At 35.1% G+C, this 20,663-nt stretch overlaps 1 protein-coding gene across 1 annotated transcript in view; it reads left to right on the forward strand.

Annotated features, from left to right (window-relative positions):
* Positions 1 to 17,111, forward strand: part of LOC149416601 (egl nine homolog 1-like) — a 79,949-nt gene extending 62,838 nt beyond the window's left edge. Inside the window, exons 4-7 of the mRNA XM_089640831.1 lie at positions 3,133 to 3,272; positions 10,782 to 10,901; positions 11,862 to 11,932; positions 12,341 to 17,111. Of these exons, the coding sequence (XP_089496957.1) occupies positions 3,133 to 3,272; positions 10,782 to 10,901; positions 11,862 to 11,932; positions 12,341 to 12,381 (372 nt within the window). The 3' untranslated portion in view covers positions 12,382 to 17,111. The remainder of the gene's footprint in view (positions 1 to 3,132; positions 3,273 to 10,781; positions 10,902 to 11,861; positions 11,933 to 12,340) is intronic.
* Positions 17,112 to 20,663: the final 3,552 nt, after the last annotated feature.

The raw sequence follows: 20,663 nt of genomic DNA on the forward strand, positions 1-20,663 counted from the left end.
TACAGCGGATACATATGCGCTTATCCGCAGTTGTTGATCCTTTGAGACTCTTGACTGCTTTTCAGCAAGGACATCTTGGAGTGCTCTTAGACTTGCTTCAGTGTCGTTCAGTATCTGTACTGAGGACACTGGGATTTCACTATCATTTTCAGACACGTCGGAATAGTCCGATGCTCCGTCAGATTCCTCATCTTCAACCACTGGAGAAATCATTCCCGAGGCCTTTTTTTGTGATGGGGACGTCATCTTATCCAGCATTCTTTTTTTACGCCGATGGCAGCATTCATCAGGCATCGGTGGGATGGACATTTCAATGAGAACAAACACACAATCTTAGGTTGTTTTAAAACTTTCGATAAAAATGTTTAGAATCCGCTAGAATAGTATTATTTTATTACTGTTTTATCAAATAAACTTTTTTGGCACTTAAATTTTCCATATAAATACTGTTTGCACACGAATTCGGAGGTTTTTTTTAGTTTTTTTGCAAGAGCAAAGTGTAAACACGAACTGCTGTCACTGCGATTATTGTTACATGTCACAGTTAAAACAGAACTTCGCTACACTCAATTATTATTGGTCTTCTCTCTTTATGAACAAGAAAGGGGGGAAGAGAAGCATTCAACACGTAGAATCAATAGATGCAAAAATTTCTACGCTAGATAGATCTAAGTTACAGGGGTAGTAGTGGTGCATAGTACACCGGTTAGTATACCACCATTTCACATGATGTCTATTTAGTTCAAAGCGAGCTGTCCAACGGAAAATTTCTTTCGTCACGTTGAACTCTGAACCGCGGGTCGGCATCAAAATCAACGGTATCGCGTCTGTACGATTTATAGAATCCCGGATGTCGTGCATAAAACAGTTTTAAAGTTTCAGTTGCTGAAATCGCAAATTACCGGTGAAGTTCTCTCAGGCCGAGAGGTCATCTTTCAGACAGGTGTGTTAAGTAAACTAACCTGCCTGTTGCTTGCTGCTTGCCCGACGCACTAAGTGTATATGTCACGCCGCTCCTCCATTCCGAATGCTATCGGCGCATATGCTAACAAACGCAATGCTTTCTTTAATTCAACTTATTTTACATTAACTCCTCAGGCTTATTTGTTCGGCTTTGGGAACAAACAGATATTACCAGTAACTAATTTGTCAACTTTTCGGATCAGCTCATATGGTCTCATAACAATCGTTGTCTCTCTTATCGTCATAGTTAAAACTAAGCGGCTTTAGAAAGAAGAAAAAAAAAACATGCTTTTATATTCAAATACAGAAGTTTCCACAGAATAATTAAAGTGTACACCTCCTATGAAACCAAAGATTCCGACCGCAATTTGAGAAAAAAATTCTATTAATTGTTTTTAAATGATACAACTAAAATGTGAGATGGTAGTTTTTATAATAATACATTTGTCTAATAAAATGTGTGTTTTTTCGTTATCGGTAATTTTAGTTTAGTGTTTAGACAAAAAAACGTAAAGTGAGCCATTTTTAAAACTTTTTTTATTGCGGAACTTTTCAGCGCGGGGTCATATAGAACTCGGTTTATGTCGGTAATATGCATCTGAAGGTATTTAGCGAATATACATTAGAAAACATGGAATCGCTAAAAATATATAAAAATTATAGTGTTATGTATAGCAGAACTGCATTTCACATGTTTGGCGATGGTTAAATCTTCGATTACATGAATTCAGGCGCTAGTTTGCAAGGGCGTCAACGGATAGCTGCGTTTAAAAAAAAATAGGTACCTAACTTACTAAAAAGGGAATGATCTGCACGATGCCGTGTTATAATTATTGGAAATAAATAAATACGGAAGGGCAAAGATCTTTTTTTTATTCTACGCGTAAAAATTACTGATCACGTAGTCCATAATTGGCACCGCACGCACTTATTTTTGTTTTCAAAATATTTTTCTGTGGTTATTTTAAACTGTCTAGAACTCAAAACAAAAGATACACAAAATCTTTGGAAAAAAAAACTTTGTTCGTTGTTTAACAAGTAACTGATTAAGTGTAAATCTTGATACGTTTTTTTTTTAAATAATAATTCGTTAGGGCCATTGGGCTATCCGCTATCTAATATGGTCAGGTACCCGCTCCGGTACTTACTCTAGTCGGTGGTTGGCGGCGGTCAGGGAAGTACCGCGATGGTACCGCGCCCCGCCACTTATTGTTGGGGAAGGTCCGGTGCCTACTCGGGTGATAGTACATAGTACGGTACGCACGTGAATGTGAGCACGTACGCCTCGGAAAAGAGGGGACAAGAAAAATAATACTACGAAAGAATTGTTTACAAAAATTCCTCAGCCCCCCGCTTCTCTATTTATTCGCCTTAGCTCTTCACCTTGAAGGGCTTCAGTAGGTAGGTAGGTACCGGCCATATCAAATTAGGAAGCTACTGTTTGTGTTTTGACAGCCGGCGTTTTTCATCTGAAAAATAATATCGCTGTCTATATCTTGATGGTGGCGGCATCTAGCGGATTCTAGGTTCACTCACGCTGTAGTTTGTTGATTTATCTATTCGGGCTGAAAATTACCGAGAATTTATTTGTTTTGTTGACTTTTCTAATGATAAGAAATTCATTATCTCTACTGTCAACTTAGTCTATCCGACAAATGTGTACGTTTCTTTGTAAACATAAGAGTGGTTGACAATATTATTATTATTATGCTATTATGCACCTGTGTCTTTTGTCAATGGGTATTTCTACTGAAAAAATATAACTTATAAAACATATTATTATTATACATTGAGATAAAACAGCAAGTACAGTATATTGTACCTATGTGGTTATTCATACACTGATAAATCGATTTTGAAAAATGATTTATAAATCCAACAGATCAGGGATGCCATTGCATAGTAATTTGGAGAGATTTGACAACTATTGTGACATACTTATAAAAAACGAAGATATTGAATAAATTTAATTATGATTAATGAAAGCACTTTTGACTTTAATTCCTCGTTGTGTTTTGGGACGTTGAGCAATGTTGGAATAACTCTTACCTGTTGTACGCGGACGTCACAGCAGTTGGGTTGCGAGAAACCGTGCCCCATATGTATCAATGAAAAAGTTCCGTGTATGCGAATGCAACAAGTTTTAATAAGTTTTATTGTTTGTTCCAGGCAATGGTGGCTTGTTACCCAGGATCTGGCAGCCATTACGTGAAGCACGTAGACAACCCCAACAAGGACGGGCGTTGCATCACCGCCATTTACTACCTCAACGTCGATTGGGACGTTTCAAAGAATGGTGGCTTACTTAGGTAATAATTAAATCTTATCTTCGGTTCCATGACAAAACAGAACAATTAAAGAAAAATGAATAAAAACAGCAAAAAAATCATACCCAACCTACCCTGTCCAAACCCCAAACTAAACTATTATTTTATGGTGTTCTGTTTTGTCACTGTACTGTTTTATCCAATACTTGTGTCTAAGGCCCTTCGTACACAGAGATGCTTACAAGCTACGTGACTGTGACGCAACCACAAGTAGTCTACCGATATGCTACTCTTTAAAGCTGGTTTCCGTACACAGCGCTACCCCAATTATACTGAACTTGATAATTTTTTCAAGTGCAGCCATGGAATTAATACAATGTCAAGGGCCTCCAGCGACGAGAACAATAATATTATTCTACTTTATATTTACAAGCACAAAAAATGATCTAAAAAAAGTGTTCCATGATATTTCATCAAAATGACAATTAAACACGCCTTTAAAAATTGATATTTTTTTATAGTGAATACCTCACAAGAGTCCCAACTGCTCCCGCCTGGAGCCAGTGAGACTATGGCATCCCCAATTGGGGGATGTTGTGAGGCTGAAGGTAATTGGGGAAGGGAAAGAGGAAGGTGGGGAAGTACCTGGCTATTCAGATCTAGTCACTAAACACGGCTAAAGCCATTTGGAGCAACGTTTCAATTCTGAATGGTGGTCTTACACCAGGGCGATACTGGTAGTATCTTCCACTCTGGAACGTGCCGCAAATATACTATATATTATTTTAATTAATTAATTGTGAAATAACACAAATTAATCAAATAAAATTTATTTGCGCACGCCGGGTTCGAACCCGCGACCTTCGGAATGGTAGTCCAATGCGTTACCACTGGACTATGCCGGCCGTCGACATGATTACGTCGACTGATATAGTCATTAAAATTGATGAAACAAAAACTAGGTTAAATAGTTACCTAAGTAACCTAGTTTTTGTTTCATCACTTTATATCACTTTTTGTAGGTGTGTTGAACTGTCATTTTGATGAGATACTCGGTCACCAAAAGAAGATTTTGGGTTCACCCATACAACGATATAAATCTGTACCCGAGAAGCATACGGATGCAAGTCCAAAAAGCTAAATGTTCAGGAGAGCCAAAAGACTTTTTTTTCTGTAAGTTTTGTCTCATAACTTCTGCGGATATTCATGATAATTGATTTTTATTTTTTATCCTATTGAATTGATTAATTTTGTATTGAAAATGAGAAAATAAAATAAAATATTTTATATGCGAAGCCTAAAAAAAATGTTTAAAAAAAAGCATTGTGGACTTGAGTCCTTCTGCTTCAAAATGATATTGAATATTTTGGTACGACACATGGTATATTATAAAAGGATCAATGTTGAAAACTTCATTTGGAAGTAAAATAATAACTATATAACAGGTAAATATAAATATATATTTTATTTATATTTATATTTACCTATAAATATAAATAAAGTAGATATTGATATTTTATTTATTGGTAAATATAAATATAAATAAAATTATTCAATGTTGAAAACTTCATTTGGAAGTAAAATAATAACTATATAACAGGTAAATATAAATATCTATTTTCCATATCTTCGTCATCTGACAGAGAAAAAAAAGATTTAAAAAAATAAGTGTAGTGGCTCTGGTACCCACTGTAACATCTTTTGTAGATCACCAAAATTTGGTGTATTTAATGCGATTGGATTTGTATTCACTTGGGGCAATACCTCCGGGGTGCTCAAAACGGTTCCATGATAAATCAACACATAGACAATTCAACACACCTTTAAAAAGTGATATAAAGTCATTAGAAACGATGAAAAAAATAAATTAAACCTAACCTACTTAACCCAGTTAATAGAGATTTTGTTTCATCACTTTTCATGACTTTATATAACTTTTTAAAAATGCGAAATTTTCATGAATTATCATTTTGATGATTTATCCGGTCACCGCTCAAAACACCTCTCCTTTTTCTTCTAATATAATAATATTTAAATTCAGTTTCCTGAAAACCATTTTTGTACAGTAGCATCCCCGACACATTTACGTCGGCTCGTAGCCATAATACCGTTGATATTAGGAAACCCTCACCATTCATATTCTTCTTTCGATATACAAAAGGTGATTGTGAACCATTTTAAAGGGAATTTAAATATTTGAAAGTTCATTGAGTGTACAATGTACTGATTATTAGTTTTGCAATATCTGATGAATTGTTCCTGTTAATTTTTTTGTCGTGCGGTAAAATATTTGGAATTAGGTAGTTTTTTTTTTGCCCTTTCAATCACTGAATGGACAGAGTCTACTTCCAGGTTAGTGTGACCACGTAATAAAAATTTATGATGAATGATCTTGAGGTTTTAAATTTTTTTTAAAACCAGCCATACGTAGGATATGGCTATTGTTATATTTCTATTTTGACCTGCACAGTTGTCAGACCATATGGTTATTTCTTCAACATTATCCCCCCCCATATCGCTGTATATCCACTTTAAGAGGCAAGACGCTACTTCATTTGCCCCCTGTTTTCCATCCCTATATAGTCCATTCATTAGTATAATGATGAGGTAAGGTAAATGTAAGTAAATAAATAAATAAGTGACATGGTCAGGTCTTCAATAATAATATCACCACCTATGTTTCCAACAGTCTCTTCAGAACAATTCTGTTTCTTGAGCCTCGTCATCCATTCATACATGGAAATACTCTTTTTCATTTTTATTTATTGCAGGAATGCAATAAATAATGATGAGAGCACTGGGATTGTTCTGTTTAGTTCCACAGAAAACATAGAAATTAGAGGCAGAAGGACGCAAAATGGACTCGAGTCTACATTCGAATGTTTACTTCCACTGAAAGCGTAGTAATGTTAGAGGCAGAAAGATGCAATTCCAATGTACATCTTTATGCTTCTACGATGTAATGGTTCTTTGAAAATACCATAAATATTCAAGATAGGGCTTGCATCTTTCTGCCACTAATGAACATGATAATTTACTTCATGTCTTCATCAAAAACTCATTTCTTCAAATTTTGGACTTGCATCCGTATGCTTCTCGGGTACAGAAATGTTACTTGCAGGGCATTCGTCGCCGCCAACGAACAGAGTGAGAATTATGTCAAATCAACTTTTCTTTCCAACCTCAATCCACGCCTTCTCTGCTAAATCCTTTCTTACATATTCCCATAAATATTTTTTTTTTCATTTATTGATTTAAACGCCCTGGTGTGATTTAACACAATACATATTTGACATAATTTATTGCATAATACAATGACAACAGAAGTTTTTATTTTTAAAACAACAACACAAAATAACAACATATTAATCAAGTATATTCGTACATTATTCAGTCATTATTATGTGTGTTAAAAATAAAATAAAACTAAAAGGGAGTATGTGATGTACTTGTAGGAAGGTGTAGAGACAAGATTTAAAAAAAAGACAAGAAATGATAAAAGTTAATAACGAGCAAATAGGTCTGAAATTAGTTGCCTTTTGAAACCCACAAAATTATTAACACCAAACATATCAATAAGTTAACAGTGTTTGTTTGCAAGGTGATGGATTCTTGAAATTGGTGAGTCAATAGAGTAGTTAGTATTGAGGTTATTGTTACATTTAAAAGTGTCTTTGCTTCGAGTTAGTCTGGCAGGAACATTCATATACCCGTATATGAATGCCAATAATTCTGGATAATAATGCTGTCAATTAGAGATTTATTGATTTTGAATAAAAATAATATACCAGTTAAAATTCTTCTATCTGATAGTTTAAGAAGTCTTGTTTCGGTACGTAAGTTATTATAATTTATATTCTATGGGAATATCCATTTTTTAATTGAAAAATAAGAATTTTCCGACTTTATGTCCCGGTTACATCTTCCCCATAGGAAAAACTAAACCCTTCCACACACTTTTCCACAAATGATCATCTAGTCAATCCACATTATGCAAGTGCATTGTATAAGCAAAATAAATACAAAACAATACAAGAACAACACGTCAACTCACCAGAGATCAAATGGGAAAATAATTCACCGACTCCAGATATTTTCATATCGGAGGGTTCGGCTCGGTAGAACTCCTAACAGGGCATATAAATCCTACTGATCCCTCAACATAAATATTTAAAAAATCTTTCGTAATCCTATGTGTAAAATGACTGATTTTTGCATTTTTATAAATAAATTTATTGATAAATCGTACGCCTAAATTTTTAATGAGAGAGCTAGGTATAATGCCAGTAGCCGAAATAACAAATGGTAATATTTTTAGAAAATTATTATGCTTAGCTTAGTTATTAATATTATTGAGGTATGTTGCTATAGCCTTCTTGTAACTATATTCTGTGCAGTTGAACAAATTTACAAATCTGCCAAATTTTTACCAACTGCCTATAATCTAGAGAGAAGTGAGTATCTAAATGGACTCATTCCTAATATTGTTGTAATTAAAAAGGAATTTTGATTGAGTAGTTCTAGTTGGTGTGTTGAAGGTGATTGGGCTTAATAAATCAGGGCCTTCTATAACACCATTAACAATTTAAAAAATAAAATTCGAGTTGGAAACGAGTCTTCTATCTGTGAGTTTTAATAATTAAAAAATGTTCATCAAGTGGTTGTAATTATAGTTATATAATCGAGTAGTAGATGCGAATGCACCTCGTGTAGCAGTGCCCTCTGCATATTTTGGTAGTAAAATTGTGTTTATTAGAACTCGTAATATATCTTTCTTATCTTATTACTTTCTTAATACTTTTTTGTATAAATTCTTTTATCATTATAATATTCAATTATCAATAAAGCGAGAATTTTAAAAAGAAGAGACAAGTTTTGCATTTATTATCGGTTTTAACTGGAAATTGTGTTTTATGGTTCTTTTGTCATCAGTTGCTGTTGACGCGTTAAGTCATTCACTTTTGGCTAAGTCACCTTTATTTTTTAAATTTTACATGCATTATTTCAATGACAGATATTTTTTATTCATTGTGACGAATCACTTTTAAATTAAATTTCATTCCATTGCGCTGTTCTAACAATATACTATATGCCTCGGCCCAAGCCACATCCCGGTGATCTATATATATAGAACCACCAGTTTTCGCGTACCACTAGTTTCCGGACACCATGTATTTATATTTTATTTTATTATTTATATATATCTATATATGCTTTAATAAGGAAATTTAAAAATAAATTATAACACTGTTATAATGTATTATGTTTAACAAATTCTCCGAAACAACCCGTCCTTTGACTTTTATCTTTCAAATGTGGACTACATGACCACTTAGATCATATGACATATATGCTTTAATAAGGAAATTTAAAAATAAATTATAACACTGTTATAATGTATTATGTTTAACAAATTCTCCGAAACAACCCGTCCTTTGACTTTTATCTTTCAAATGTGTACTACATGACCACTTAGATCATATGACGAACGTCGTGAATGACCACTTAGATCATATGACGAACGTCGTGAATACTTTAAGATTAATACACTTAAAATAAGAAGGCAATTGACTGACTATCTCAGCAATATTTAAATAAATGTCCCCAATTCCCATTGTTTAAGACACCATAGCATTTTTCACAAAATATTTTTACACACCTATTTTAGCCCTCTGACCCAAATGTATCGACTGTATAATAAGATTGAGTGTGCTGAAGTAGATATTTATGTCGATAATTTATATGGATTAAGAAAAAAAATTCTGCTATTGTTAAATAATATGTTGCACTGATTATATTATGTGTTACTTGCGTCTCTTACTTTTCTGTAATATTTGTATTTCATATATATTTTTAATTTTAAATTTATAATGGTAGCAGAAGTCGGGGACGCCCGAGGAAGACATGGCACTATCAAGTGAATCAGATACTCGAGTCGGGCCATGTCAAGAGTCAGAATAATAGAAGAGTATGTATGAGACGATGTATGAATGTGAATGAGGCAAGAAGTGTGTGCCAAGACCGAGTTGTTTGGCGGTCCGTCCTCTCTGCCTAACGACGTGATGGTTAGTTAGTTAGTTTAAATTTTTATTTGTTTTATATTTTAATCTTAATTTAGATATATGAAAATTAATGTGTCCTATGGCTGAGTAGATTTTGGTAATTGTTGTACCTATTTGTATGTTAACTGAGTTTTTATACCTGGATTGTTGTCACGTAAGTGAGATCGTCTGTAAAAACCCAGTATAAATAAATAAATCTTGTACTTCATCCGAACCCCAGTCAATACCTTCGGAGATGGAAAACTTATTTAGTAGTGGACTGATATGTTATCAGATGAAGAAAGTGCCGTCAAAGCAAACTAGCTTCAGCGAAAATTGATCTGCAAATATGGCCACAATCGTCAATTGTTACACCTGTAATTGTCAATCTACCAAGAGACAATATAAAAGGGTAGCAAAAACAACATACTTAGTCATAAAATATGACAAACATGTAATTCAATGCAACAAAAAGGAAAACCTATTGATGCGTAAAAAAATTATCTGAACTCATTCATTGGTATTGAACTAGTGACGGGTATGGTGGTCATGCTAGCATAATTTACTGGTTACTAAATATATATAGTGAAAATTCTATCAAAATCGTTTATATATTATAGTTTAGAAGAACTAAGCGCACAAACAGAGAGACGCAGAAAGCGACTTTTACTATTTAGAGATAATTCAAGAAGGAATATATTTTTTGAAGTTTCCTCACCACCTGGGATTCTTGCTGCAGAGTCTCCATCTTCTATCTTCGTGTCACCTGTTTCTGTACTTCATTTTACTTAACTTAAATTCAGTTTATTTTTTTGATATTTATATTTTTTGTAATACCTGCATCAACTGTAAAGCGCCCCTGAGGTGATATCTCACAAAAGCGGCGCTATACAAATTGCCCAGTAAATAAATAAATAAATTAGGAGTCTTTAAATTATGTCCATTATGAACTTTAATATGAATACTGCTTGGACAATGAGTGGTTTCATCATGAATATTTGAATGTTAGCGTAAGTCATTCCTGTCCAAGTTGTCCAGTCATTCCTCAAAAGATGTGAGTAAGGCATTTAGCTGCATAACAGTGAATCTACATAATAATGAACATACACACGAAGCCCCTGTTGGCAGTATCCAGGAATATAGCTCCATTATTTGGGCCCCTTCTGAACAAAGCCATATCCTGGAGATAGAAAAAGTACAAAAGATGAGCAGGCCCCGGCAAGGCGAGGGTCCTGGGTTCTTCAAGTCCTAGATGCGACCGTATCTTTTCTGTTTCAAATTAAATATTACAATTTGAGGTTTTACTCATTGAGTTATTCCAAAAATAAATAATTCTATAGTTGGGGTCTCGTGAGAAATCTGTAAAATATTTAATTAAATATATGTATTATTTTCAAAGATATAGATGTTTAAAACAAAATCCATTTTCTCGAATGAGACCCTTATGTTCGCTCAGTTGAAGTGTGTTAATAAATGCGTTTACTAAAAGTATATATTTATTTTTTTCCAGAATATTCCCTGAAGGTTGGCGGGACCAGGTGGCGGACATTGAGCCCGTATTCGACCGAGTTCTGTTCTTCTGGTCTGACAGGAGAAACCCTCATGAAGTCCAACCCGCCTACGCTACCAGGTAATTTCACTACTCCCTCATGTCTCCCTCCACATATAACATGTCAGCCAGCTTGTGAATTTACAAATCTATTCAATGATGACATCGTTCCTTCCGTTATGTTTGATAATATTGCTGAATTGACTCTTTAATAGCATAAACCTATGACTCTTTTGCTATTATCCAATTTCTGTATAATTAAAGTCGACAAAATCTTATAGACGATTCTAAAGGGTAGGTATATCTTCAATTTCTTGTCTTAGACAAATCTGGGAAGCAGATGCAGATGGTGTGCAACTAATAGTCCAAGTGATGACTGTAAAAATCCCATCCCATAGGCCACATGAACCAAATTAGTACTGGGCTTTAACCACGAATAAGATTAGTTAAAAAATCGCATTCATCCAGATTTCATCCCTGACAAGGGGCGGCCGCGGCCATCTGCTGGCACTCACCGCTCACCAAGCTGATGCTCCTTACGCGGGTAATTTAAAAATGTCGCTAGAAGAAAGGTATTTTTAGCTCGAATAATCGCGTAGACCACAAGGTTCTCTTCGGCCGAAAAACATATTCGTAAACAGGGAATTTTTATCCAAATTCTGACATCGATTTCATTTGTGTGGCACGTCGGATATTTTCATCCCAAAAATGACACCGGAAGTCGTCGCTTTCCAGGACTCCTCCCGGGCCGAAATCTGGATGAATGTGTTTTTTTAACTAATCTTATTTGGGGTTAAAGCCCAGTACTAATTTGGTTCATGTGGCCTATGGGATGGGATTTTTACAGTCATCGCTTGGACTATAAAGGCATGTTCTTCAGTAGACTAAGGCCTCAGAAGTAGTGCAAGATAGGGATGCCTCACTGAAGCAATAAATACCATACTGGACTAGGAAAAGAATAATGTTTACGAAAGTAAAGTGGATGACAATATTATATGAAGAATTCTTGTACATATTAATGTTTTATGTTTTTCATTACAGGTACGCAATAACGCTCTGGTATTTTGATACTGTCGAGAGAGACGAAGCTTGCAGGCTCTTCCGGTTAGAAAGTAAGATATTTTATTTATTTAATTATTGCACCGCTAATATTTGTTGATCGAATTTATCTTCATTCTTCAGATTAATAAAGCATATAACAAACAGATTGTGCGGCAACTTATATAACAGATATCACATCGTTTTTGAAGACTGGAGATCATCTAGAAAATTTCTTCAGAAACTATGATTTTATAATTGTGTCTGCAGATATACCACTGATACGATGAATTTTTCAATTCCCCTGTAAAAAATTATCAAAGATCAGTTATCAACACAAAGCCAAGACTTAAAGTACAAATTAATGAAATAAAATACTATATTAATGGCCAGTATTTATTATTATTTTGATAGTAATCAAATTGGAAAGTGCACAGTGAGAATACTTAAACACTGTTCTAATTTAGTATTGTTTCTTCTAGACCAGAACCGCGTCCAGCAAGCAGCACAGGCCCTGCCGTGATGGCCACCAGCTGCGCAGGCTACTGACTGAACCAAAGCCTCCAGCCACCATCACACTATGTGGAGCCACCATACAGCACCACATGATTCATCACGCCGAGTGGCACCTCCATCCTCGCATCACACAACGCAACATACAAACTACTGTTAATCCATGGATTCAATTCTAGCAACTAAGTGAAAAAGTTTAAGCAATCCCCACTATGTATTCAATAATGACGTTTGTCACTAAAATGCCTATTTAAACTGATGTAGAATAATGAATGCATCACTGCAGAAACTTGATTATATTTTTTTCTTACAAGTGATTTGCGATTCTATATAAATTATGTATTTCTATTGCGTTGAAGACAAAAAACTATTAAATAAGTTAATCAAATAATCACAAATCAAGTTAAATTTAACGAAAAAAACTAATTAAATTTTTACTCTAAATAAATTATCATAATTATACGTAATTGTATTTTTTATGTTGCTTGACTTTTGGGGTGTTGTACTGCTTAGTTCTTTCTTCTACTCTAGCCACAAAAGTCAACCAGCGTATTATTATTGACTGGTGAACATCTTATTCCGTAATATTTATTTTTTATTAACTACGCAATGCTGTATTTTTTTAATGTTTATTAAAAAAATCACCATTTTGTGAAATCAGTGCGTTATCAGTTTTTTTGTAAATGATGATCACAAAACCGCCACCTGTGCAAAAGTTTTTTTTTAATGGGACTGAATGATCTGATCGATCTCTCTTTAACTTGTAAACCTTTTGAATGGAGGGTCAAAAAAAACCTTTCCAAACCCTTAGGAGCTGGAAACCTGCAATTGCAGTGTTAAAGAATTGTGTCCACGCACATCATGAAGCACTGCAATTGCAGTGATGAAGAATTGTGTCCACGCATGTCATGAAGCACTGCAATTGCAGTGATGAAGAATTGTGTCCACGCACATCATGAAGCACTGCAATTGCAGTGATGAAGAATTGTGTCCACGCACATCATGAAGCACTGCAATTGCAGTGATGAAGAATTGTGTCCACGCACATCATGAAGCACTGCAATTGCAGTGATGAAGAATTGTGTCCACGCACATCATGAAGCACTGCAATTGCAGTGATGAAGAATTGTGTCCACGCACATCATGAAGCACTGCAATTGCAGTGATGAAGAATTGTGTCCACGCATGTCATGAGCACTGCAATTTCAGTGTCGACCTTATAAATTCATTTTGCCTTTGGATATTATTTCTACTGGGTTTGTTAAACTCGAAAATCAAAATGTCACTTTATCAAGTATGGCATTGTCTTCATGCTGGCCTTAACAAAAATGTATTTTTTTGTATTGTATACATTCTGAATTTAAACGTATGCTGTTCATTTAGGGAGAAAATGTTTGAGTTTGAAGTGGAATAAATGATGCGTGTGTGAGCAATTATGAATTAATTAATTTGTGGATTTGTATTTTTATCAAATGCTGTTTCTATGAGTACTGCGTGGCCCCATTATAGTATCCTATGCCTCTTTGCCTCGGCACCAGCCAAATGTACGTAAAAAAAAAAAAAAAAAACATTAATAAAATGTACTATCCTTTCAATGGAGAGTGTTTCACGATCTGTTTTGAGAATGGGAAAGCCTGATAAGGATGTGATAACAGTAAAAGTACGTATGTAGGTTATCTGAAAGTAAAGGACTGTATTTTTTGGCTTGTAAAATTTGAAAAGCAACAAATTTAAAAAAAAAATCCGTATAGCGGTGGCCAGATGTTGCAACACAAGATTGTATTAATTTTAGTTTGGTAATCATGAATAAATAAATTATTGTTTGTCGGTAATGTAAATAAATTTGCTCTAAGCAATTACGGATAAATGAATGAACATAGGAACATGGAATAGGGACTTGGCACAGTACAATAACTGAAGCACAGGCTGGCTCCGTTGTGACAAGATTGTTAGTAAGTATTCTTGTGCGTTCTAACTCAGTGCTTATTGACGTAAAAAGTGATTACTGTATTGAAAACGGTATTATTATGTTATTTTCCTGTTTAGAAAGTGCAGGGTGTTTGTTCCACAACTCCGCATAGAGGTTCCTTTATAATATAATTTCATAATATGCAATGTGCATATTAATAAAATGACTGAAACATCACATTTTAATTTTTAATAGTGTAATATTTAAAAAAATCTTTTTGTTTTTCTATGTAAATAAATAATAACGGAAAAATATAAAGTCGCTTCCATATAAGAATATTGAACAGTAACATTTATTCTTGTTTTGTTTCTATCTATGACTGAAATCCTTTGAGAGAGATCCTTCTCTTTCGATTGATCTGATGGCAGCTTCGTTTCAACGCATTTGCACCTCGTGGTCGTCTGCTTTATCGTAAATTGCTGTCGGCACTCCTTGAAGTGAAGTCTGTGTACCAGATTTGTTATCAGGATCAGGATCCAGAACAACTCTGTTTTTCCTTCCTTCTGGGTAAAAAGAAACTGTTTAGTTTTGAATTATATATGTATAACTAATGACCATGAATAAATGCTAGTGGCTATAGATCAACTTCTTAGAGGTGTAAGCGTATTTTAAGAAATTGTCCATTGTCAGTATACGATTTACAACTTAGTGAAACAGGAATGATGGTGCCAGGTTACCCACAGATCATGAACTGAAGCTTATTACAACTTTATTTATCTGTGTGGATTATATCACAACATACAATATTTAAAAATAATTTAGTCTTTGATTGAAATACATATTAGTTTTAAAATATACATAATATAATTTATTTTGTGTTTAGAAAAACTATTATTCTTTATGAAACTAGATAAATTTAAAACATCCTTACCTAATTTAAATAAAGAAAGGAATTTTCACTTGAGTGTTTATCCTTTGAGATAAACAACCCATTTAAATAACCCATTTTAACTGCATTTTGTTTATCAGTTACACACTTATATGTTTATAGTTTTTTCAACTTGTATTTATAAAACAATGTTTTAGATGAGTTAACTTCAAGGAGGCATTTAATATCCTCTGCGTACGCTGCACATATACTATCTATTCCTTCTGCACTACACGCATATAAAATATGTTTGTGCTTGTTTTAAAAGATAATTATAGGACTGTCAAAAAGAGTGCCGCGCTCGCCTTTTTAATTAAGAATAAGCTTCCCAGTGAAGTATTTATTAGTGATGGGCATAACGAAATATTTTAATAAAACTCCACTTTCAAATTGGTCCCTTTTTACACTATTCGACTTTCAATGTGAGAATTATTGTTAACCTTATCCCTGTGGCGGGTTAATCTCCGTAGCGGAATCGCAGAGCGCAGCAAACTGAGTTTTTGTGTAGGTAATCGGCTGTTCGCTTGACCCTTCCTATCTGGATCATATTGTTGGCGGTGTTCAAGTCCAGCTTCTCGGTTGGTTTGAATTCTCTCTTGTATGTCACGAGTTTGAGAGTGCAGTATTCTCTTTCTCGAATGACTACCCGTCATGCCGTGAAACTTTTTAGAAGACAGTTTGATGTTTTGGAACAGGCCGGTTCGACTTTTTTTTTTTACATTAACCTCGCTCAGTAGGCCCTAAAGAAAATAATTTCCTCATGGGTCTGTCATCTTTGAGGATGCTGTGTAGTGGGTCTTCTATAAGGAGAGAAAGTTCTGGGAGGTAAAGGGTATCCTGAACATACCTCACCCGATGAATCCGGGCACCCCTGCTATATCACCAACCGTTGCATTATCACTCGGGGTGACCTATGGCAGAAGTGTTGGTTATCCAATAAATGGTTTCCGGGGCGGCGGTACCCAAATTGTAACTCGACTGTTGACTTTGCTCAAGCCTATCATGCTTGTAGATCTGCTCCCGTTACGTGATTGTAATATCCACTTTTCCGTATTTCCGCCGCGATCTCGTTGAATGAAGATTTTCTTTCTTCTTTACGGAATCGTCTTTCCCTGGTCTGAAGAAACTTACGCAAGCCGCCAAACCGGCGAAATTTGTGATTTTTAGTTCACAACTTTTTTCAGTAATCGAAGACCTTTTTCATATCACCTCTTTATTTTTAGCGAGCCTTTAACCTGTAATCTTTAACATCGCGTCGGTTCTTCCTCGAACATCGCGAACGAATATTTCGGTTATGCCCATTGCTAGTATTAATCAAAAGGAAAATAATGTTTTATGTTAAAATGCCTCACAAGTCAAATAACGAATATTACCTCACCTTACCTAAAAAATTATTTATTATAGAATAAGCCTTTTCATGAGCTGTGCGTGCATTTGTCTTTGCATAAGCAATCACAACGTTCCTAAAGCTTAGCTTTGTTTGCTTGTAATATACCTTTTGTTTACATTGATAGACATCTGTAAATAATATGTAATAACATTGTCTTTCAACAATACTTTTGATGGAAATATTTAACTAATGTAATTTTATGTTAGATATTATTTAAAAAAAAAATTACATACATAATGTGTTTGGTAAAACATCAAAATTTTACCCTAATGAATAAATATTTTAATACATTAATTATTATTAGTTTGTTATTAATACATTATTAGTTTGTTAAATGTGCAAATCTATTTCAATGGTTTCTTCTACCTAATACCTAATTATTTATCCTTTACATTTATAAACACAAAATGAAGCCGACAAAGGTGACATTGCGATGTATTGGGATGAGTTTTCAGGTTCAATTGGACTGACGATTGAAATTAAATAGTAAGTAAAATAAGAATAAAAACTATTTACGACATTCTGACTTTCATTATAAAAGTAATCCATGATCATCCAGTTTAAAAAATATATAATATGTATAAATAAACACACCTTAGCTTGCCCCATCTTCGTTGAATTGAAGTAGCTTTAGCCGTGTTTGGTGACCGGATCTGAATACCAGGTCTTCCCCATTTCCTTCCCCCCCACTCTTCCTTCAACCTCATAACATACCCCAATCGAGGATGCTATAGTCTCACTGGCTCCAGACGGTTGGAAGCAGTTGGGACGGTATTCAAAAAATTTTAAAAAAAACCAAACGTTGCAACAAATTCACAAAAAAATTTAACATTTCTTTTTATAATATAATAAATATTTCTTTCAACCACTCGAGCGATTGGTTGTATACAAAGATATTAGAAGAATGAGATGTGCTATGAGCAGTTCATACTGTGTGGAATTGTTTTGCCCAGTGTCGCCGGTTTTGTTCACCAATACTACTGCACACCTTCGCTTACGCTAAGGCAGGGGTGCTCAAACTTGAACTGCTGGCGATCTACCTCAATATTATTAGATTCCGATCGATCGACTCTGAGAAGCTGCAAGTATGTGTGATGCAGGATTGTCGTCTATGTAGGTAGGGTGTATCGTAGCGCAGGCATACGTGTATATATAGGGACGTTGCATAATTGCATGGCCACGAATCCACATAGAATTTGGAAGAACGACAGAAATTAGTTCGCAATATGCATTTTTTTTAGTCAAGGTAGGTGGAGGTCTGCACTAAAGTCAATAAAAAAACTTATATTTATTCAAAATTGCAAGTTTATTGGTTCTTACAAAAAACAAACGAGTTCTAGTTTCTAAACTTAACTAAATAATGACTTTGGATGTTGAAGCGTGGCACTGCATGTCCTCAGCATACTTTTCATACGATGGTACGTAATTACCGAGTGCTAATCGCAAGCACGATGACATATGTTCGTCAGTTAGTCGATTGCGATATTTTGACATAATTATCTTCATTTCAGAAAATGCAGACTTGCACAAGTAAGATGACCCAAATATTGTCGTCAACTGAAGGGCGATTTGCCTTAGATTCGGATATTTATCTTCAGATATAAAATACCAGAATTTTGTGTCAGATGCTGTGGCTATGAGATGTATATCTGATATTATCTGCAATGTTCCAGAACACTCCGTTCAGTAACTCAGTCCGCTTCAAGCTACAAATAAATAATAAAAAAGAAGGCATGAAAAATGGGAATTTTTTCTCGAGATCGACTCAAAAAGCACTCGCGATCGACCGGTCGATCGCGATCGACCGTTTGAGCACCCCTGCGCTAAGGTATCCGCACTAATACAGAGAACAGATTTCTGTGCGTACACGTCCCAATAGTATTCAAAGTACCCTAATTAGGTAGTACTCCGCCTACGGTCCGGCGGCCAACATAGCATATCTCGTTCTTCTAATATCTTTGGTTGTATACATATGAATTTAACATATTATTTAAGTAAAGCTCTAGTAAGTGCTCAAAGATGGTTTGAAAGGGAGCGCGCTAATATTAAAAAACGATAATAATTAAGCGAAAATGAAGAAAATATTCAATAAATCACAGTGCATCTTCAAATGCTTAAGTTGCATTTATTTTTTTTTTTTTTTTAAAAGTCGGAGGCGGTTTACTTACGTTCCCCGCGAGCACTTAGGCCATAGGCCCATTGTACTATCTCCCATTTTACCTCATTCCCTTGCCAGTAACCCGGTCCCTTTTATGAAGTTCACCAGGGCTGTCATTGGATATGTGGCGATGTCTTCTGGTTCCACACTGTGTCTTCCCAGGTATCTGAGCCTTATTCCCAGCAGAGCGGGACATTGGCACCATAGGTGAATTGGAGTCTCTTCCTCCTCTTCACATTTCCTACAGATGTTGGTGTTTTCCACTCCCAACAGAAGTTGCATTTAAAGATGCACTGTGATTTTTTTCTCTGATACCTATAACATATTAATAACATAACAAAATGTGTTTTTCATAATTTTCAGAGCTTTGTGATTTTTTTTATTTAGGGAATTTCATATAATTAATGTTTTGGCTTTACAAATGTATAGATATTATCTTCAAAAATAACATATATTTTTTTTACAAACTTAAAAACTGTCTTAAAGAGAAATATTGTCACGTCTGATGAGCATGGACCCTTGTCAATCACCAGGGCTATGATGGGGTTAAGGCAAGGAGGGCAGAATGTGTGAAAGCATTGAAGAACCTTGATCATGTTGTCCTGTCTGAGGGTGTCTGGAGAGTCCGCCAGCGTTGAGCAGGACGACAGGTTCTCGCGAAATCCGAATGAGTTAGCTCCAGGTAGAGATTCGTGAGAGAGAACGTTTGGCAGGCTACGCGGGGACAATGAGGATTCATCTTTGTGTCACCCCGACAGCATGCTTGGTAATCCAGTGCAGTCTCCAAGGAATTATACTTCAAAAACACTCACAAATAAAACTATTTTATAATCCAAATAACTGATCGTATATTTTAATCTCACCAAACAAGAACACTCGAACAAAGAATAGGCTGATCTCGCGCAGGAGTCAAAACGTTTGTTTTATGTTTGGTTAGTTTACACGGAAAGTCTGTATCCTTCATTCTCCGAAGGATCGGTTGATGGTATCCGCATGCTCTTTTTCATTTCTTGATATAAATTTGTCTGGCAAAACGCAACGTACACACTCAATCGCCCCAATGGCACGTTTGGAACAGATCTCAACTAGTCTACGTTTTAATTAATGAAATAGTCAAGCCAATCTCAGCGCCGCGGAATCGTCCTCCAAAAAAACCGCGCGTCCGTTCGTTTTTTCCCCGTATTGTCACCCGTCCTTTCTACCCGCGTTATCTAGCCCGCTCCGTACAACGATCGCAGGGCAGCCACCCGAAAAAATTTCAACAAAACAATAATCTGGCACTACTTTGGCTATTTAAATTTGCATAATTTTTTAACATTACAATATGCAATACATCGGTAGAAATTCACTGTTCAAACTATTAATATGGAAACATATGAACTGTTTCTGTGGGTTTAAGCCCATGATTTCGCAATTTATCCCATATGTTTAGGTTTATGAAGTATATTTAGATTTGTAGTTATTTTTACACCGTGTGCCCTGTCAATGGATCATGGGTTGTGTTGAAAATAGTTGGCATACATGTAAGTATAAAATAGTTGTTTTTATCAACTAAGAAACATGAAAAGGGATGTACACAAAGTAATTAGGTTTTCATTATATTTCATTCGCTACCCACAAGTGTTTCGTTGCAATACTCACGCAAGGGGTGTTTTTGTGACTTATTCCTCCTGAACCTTTTGTTGGAAAAATGGCATAAATCTGAAACTGGTGTTGTCAGATATGTGATTTTTTATGTTTTTTAGTAATAGATTACTTTAATAATTCAAAGCTCTGGAAAAACTGTAACTCTGATTTGGATTCCTGGACATGTTGGCATTATGGGTAATGATATTGCGGATGCCTTGGCAAAACAAGGAGCGTCCAACCTTGTTGTTACCCTCGTAAACTACATTCCCCTATCTGAC

This window comes from Hesperophylax consimilis, chromosome 16 (genome assembly GCF_061612785.1).
Source record: "Hesperophylax consimilis isolate HC1 chromosome 16, BYU_Hcon_1.0, whole genome shotgun sequence".
Taxonomy (NCBI): domain Eukaryota; kingdom Metazoa; phylum Arthropoda; class Insecta; order Trichoptera; family Limnephilidae; genus Hesperophylax; species Hesperophylax consimilis.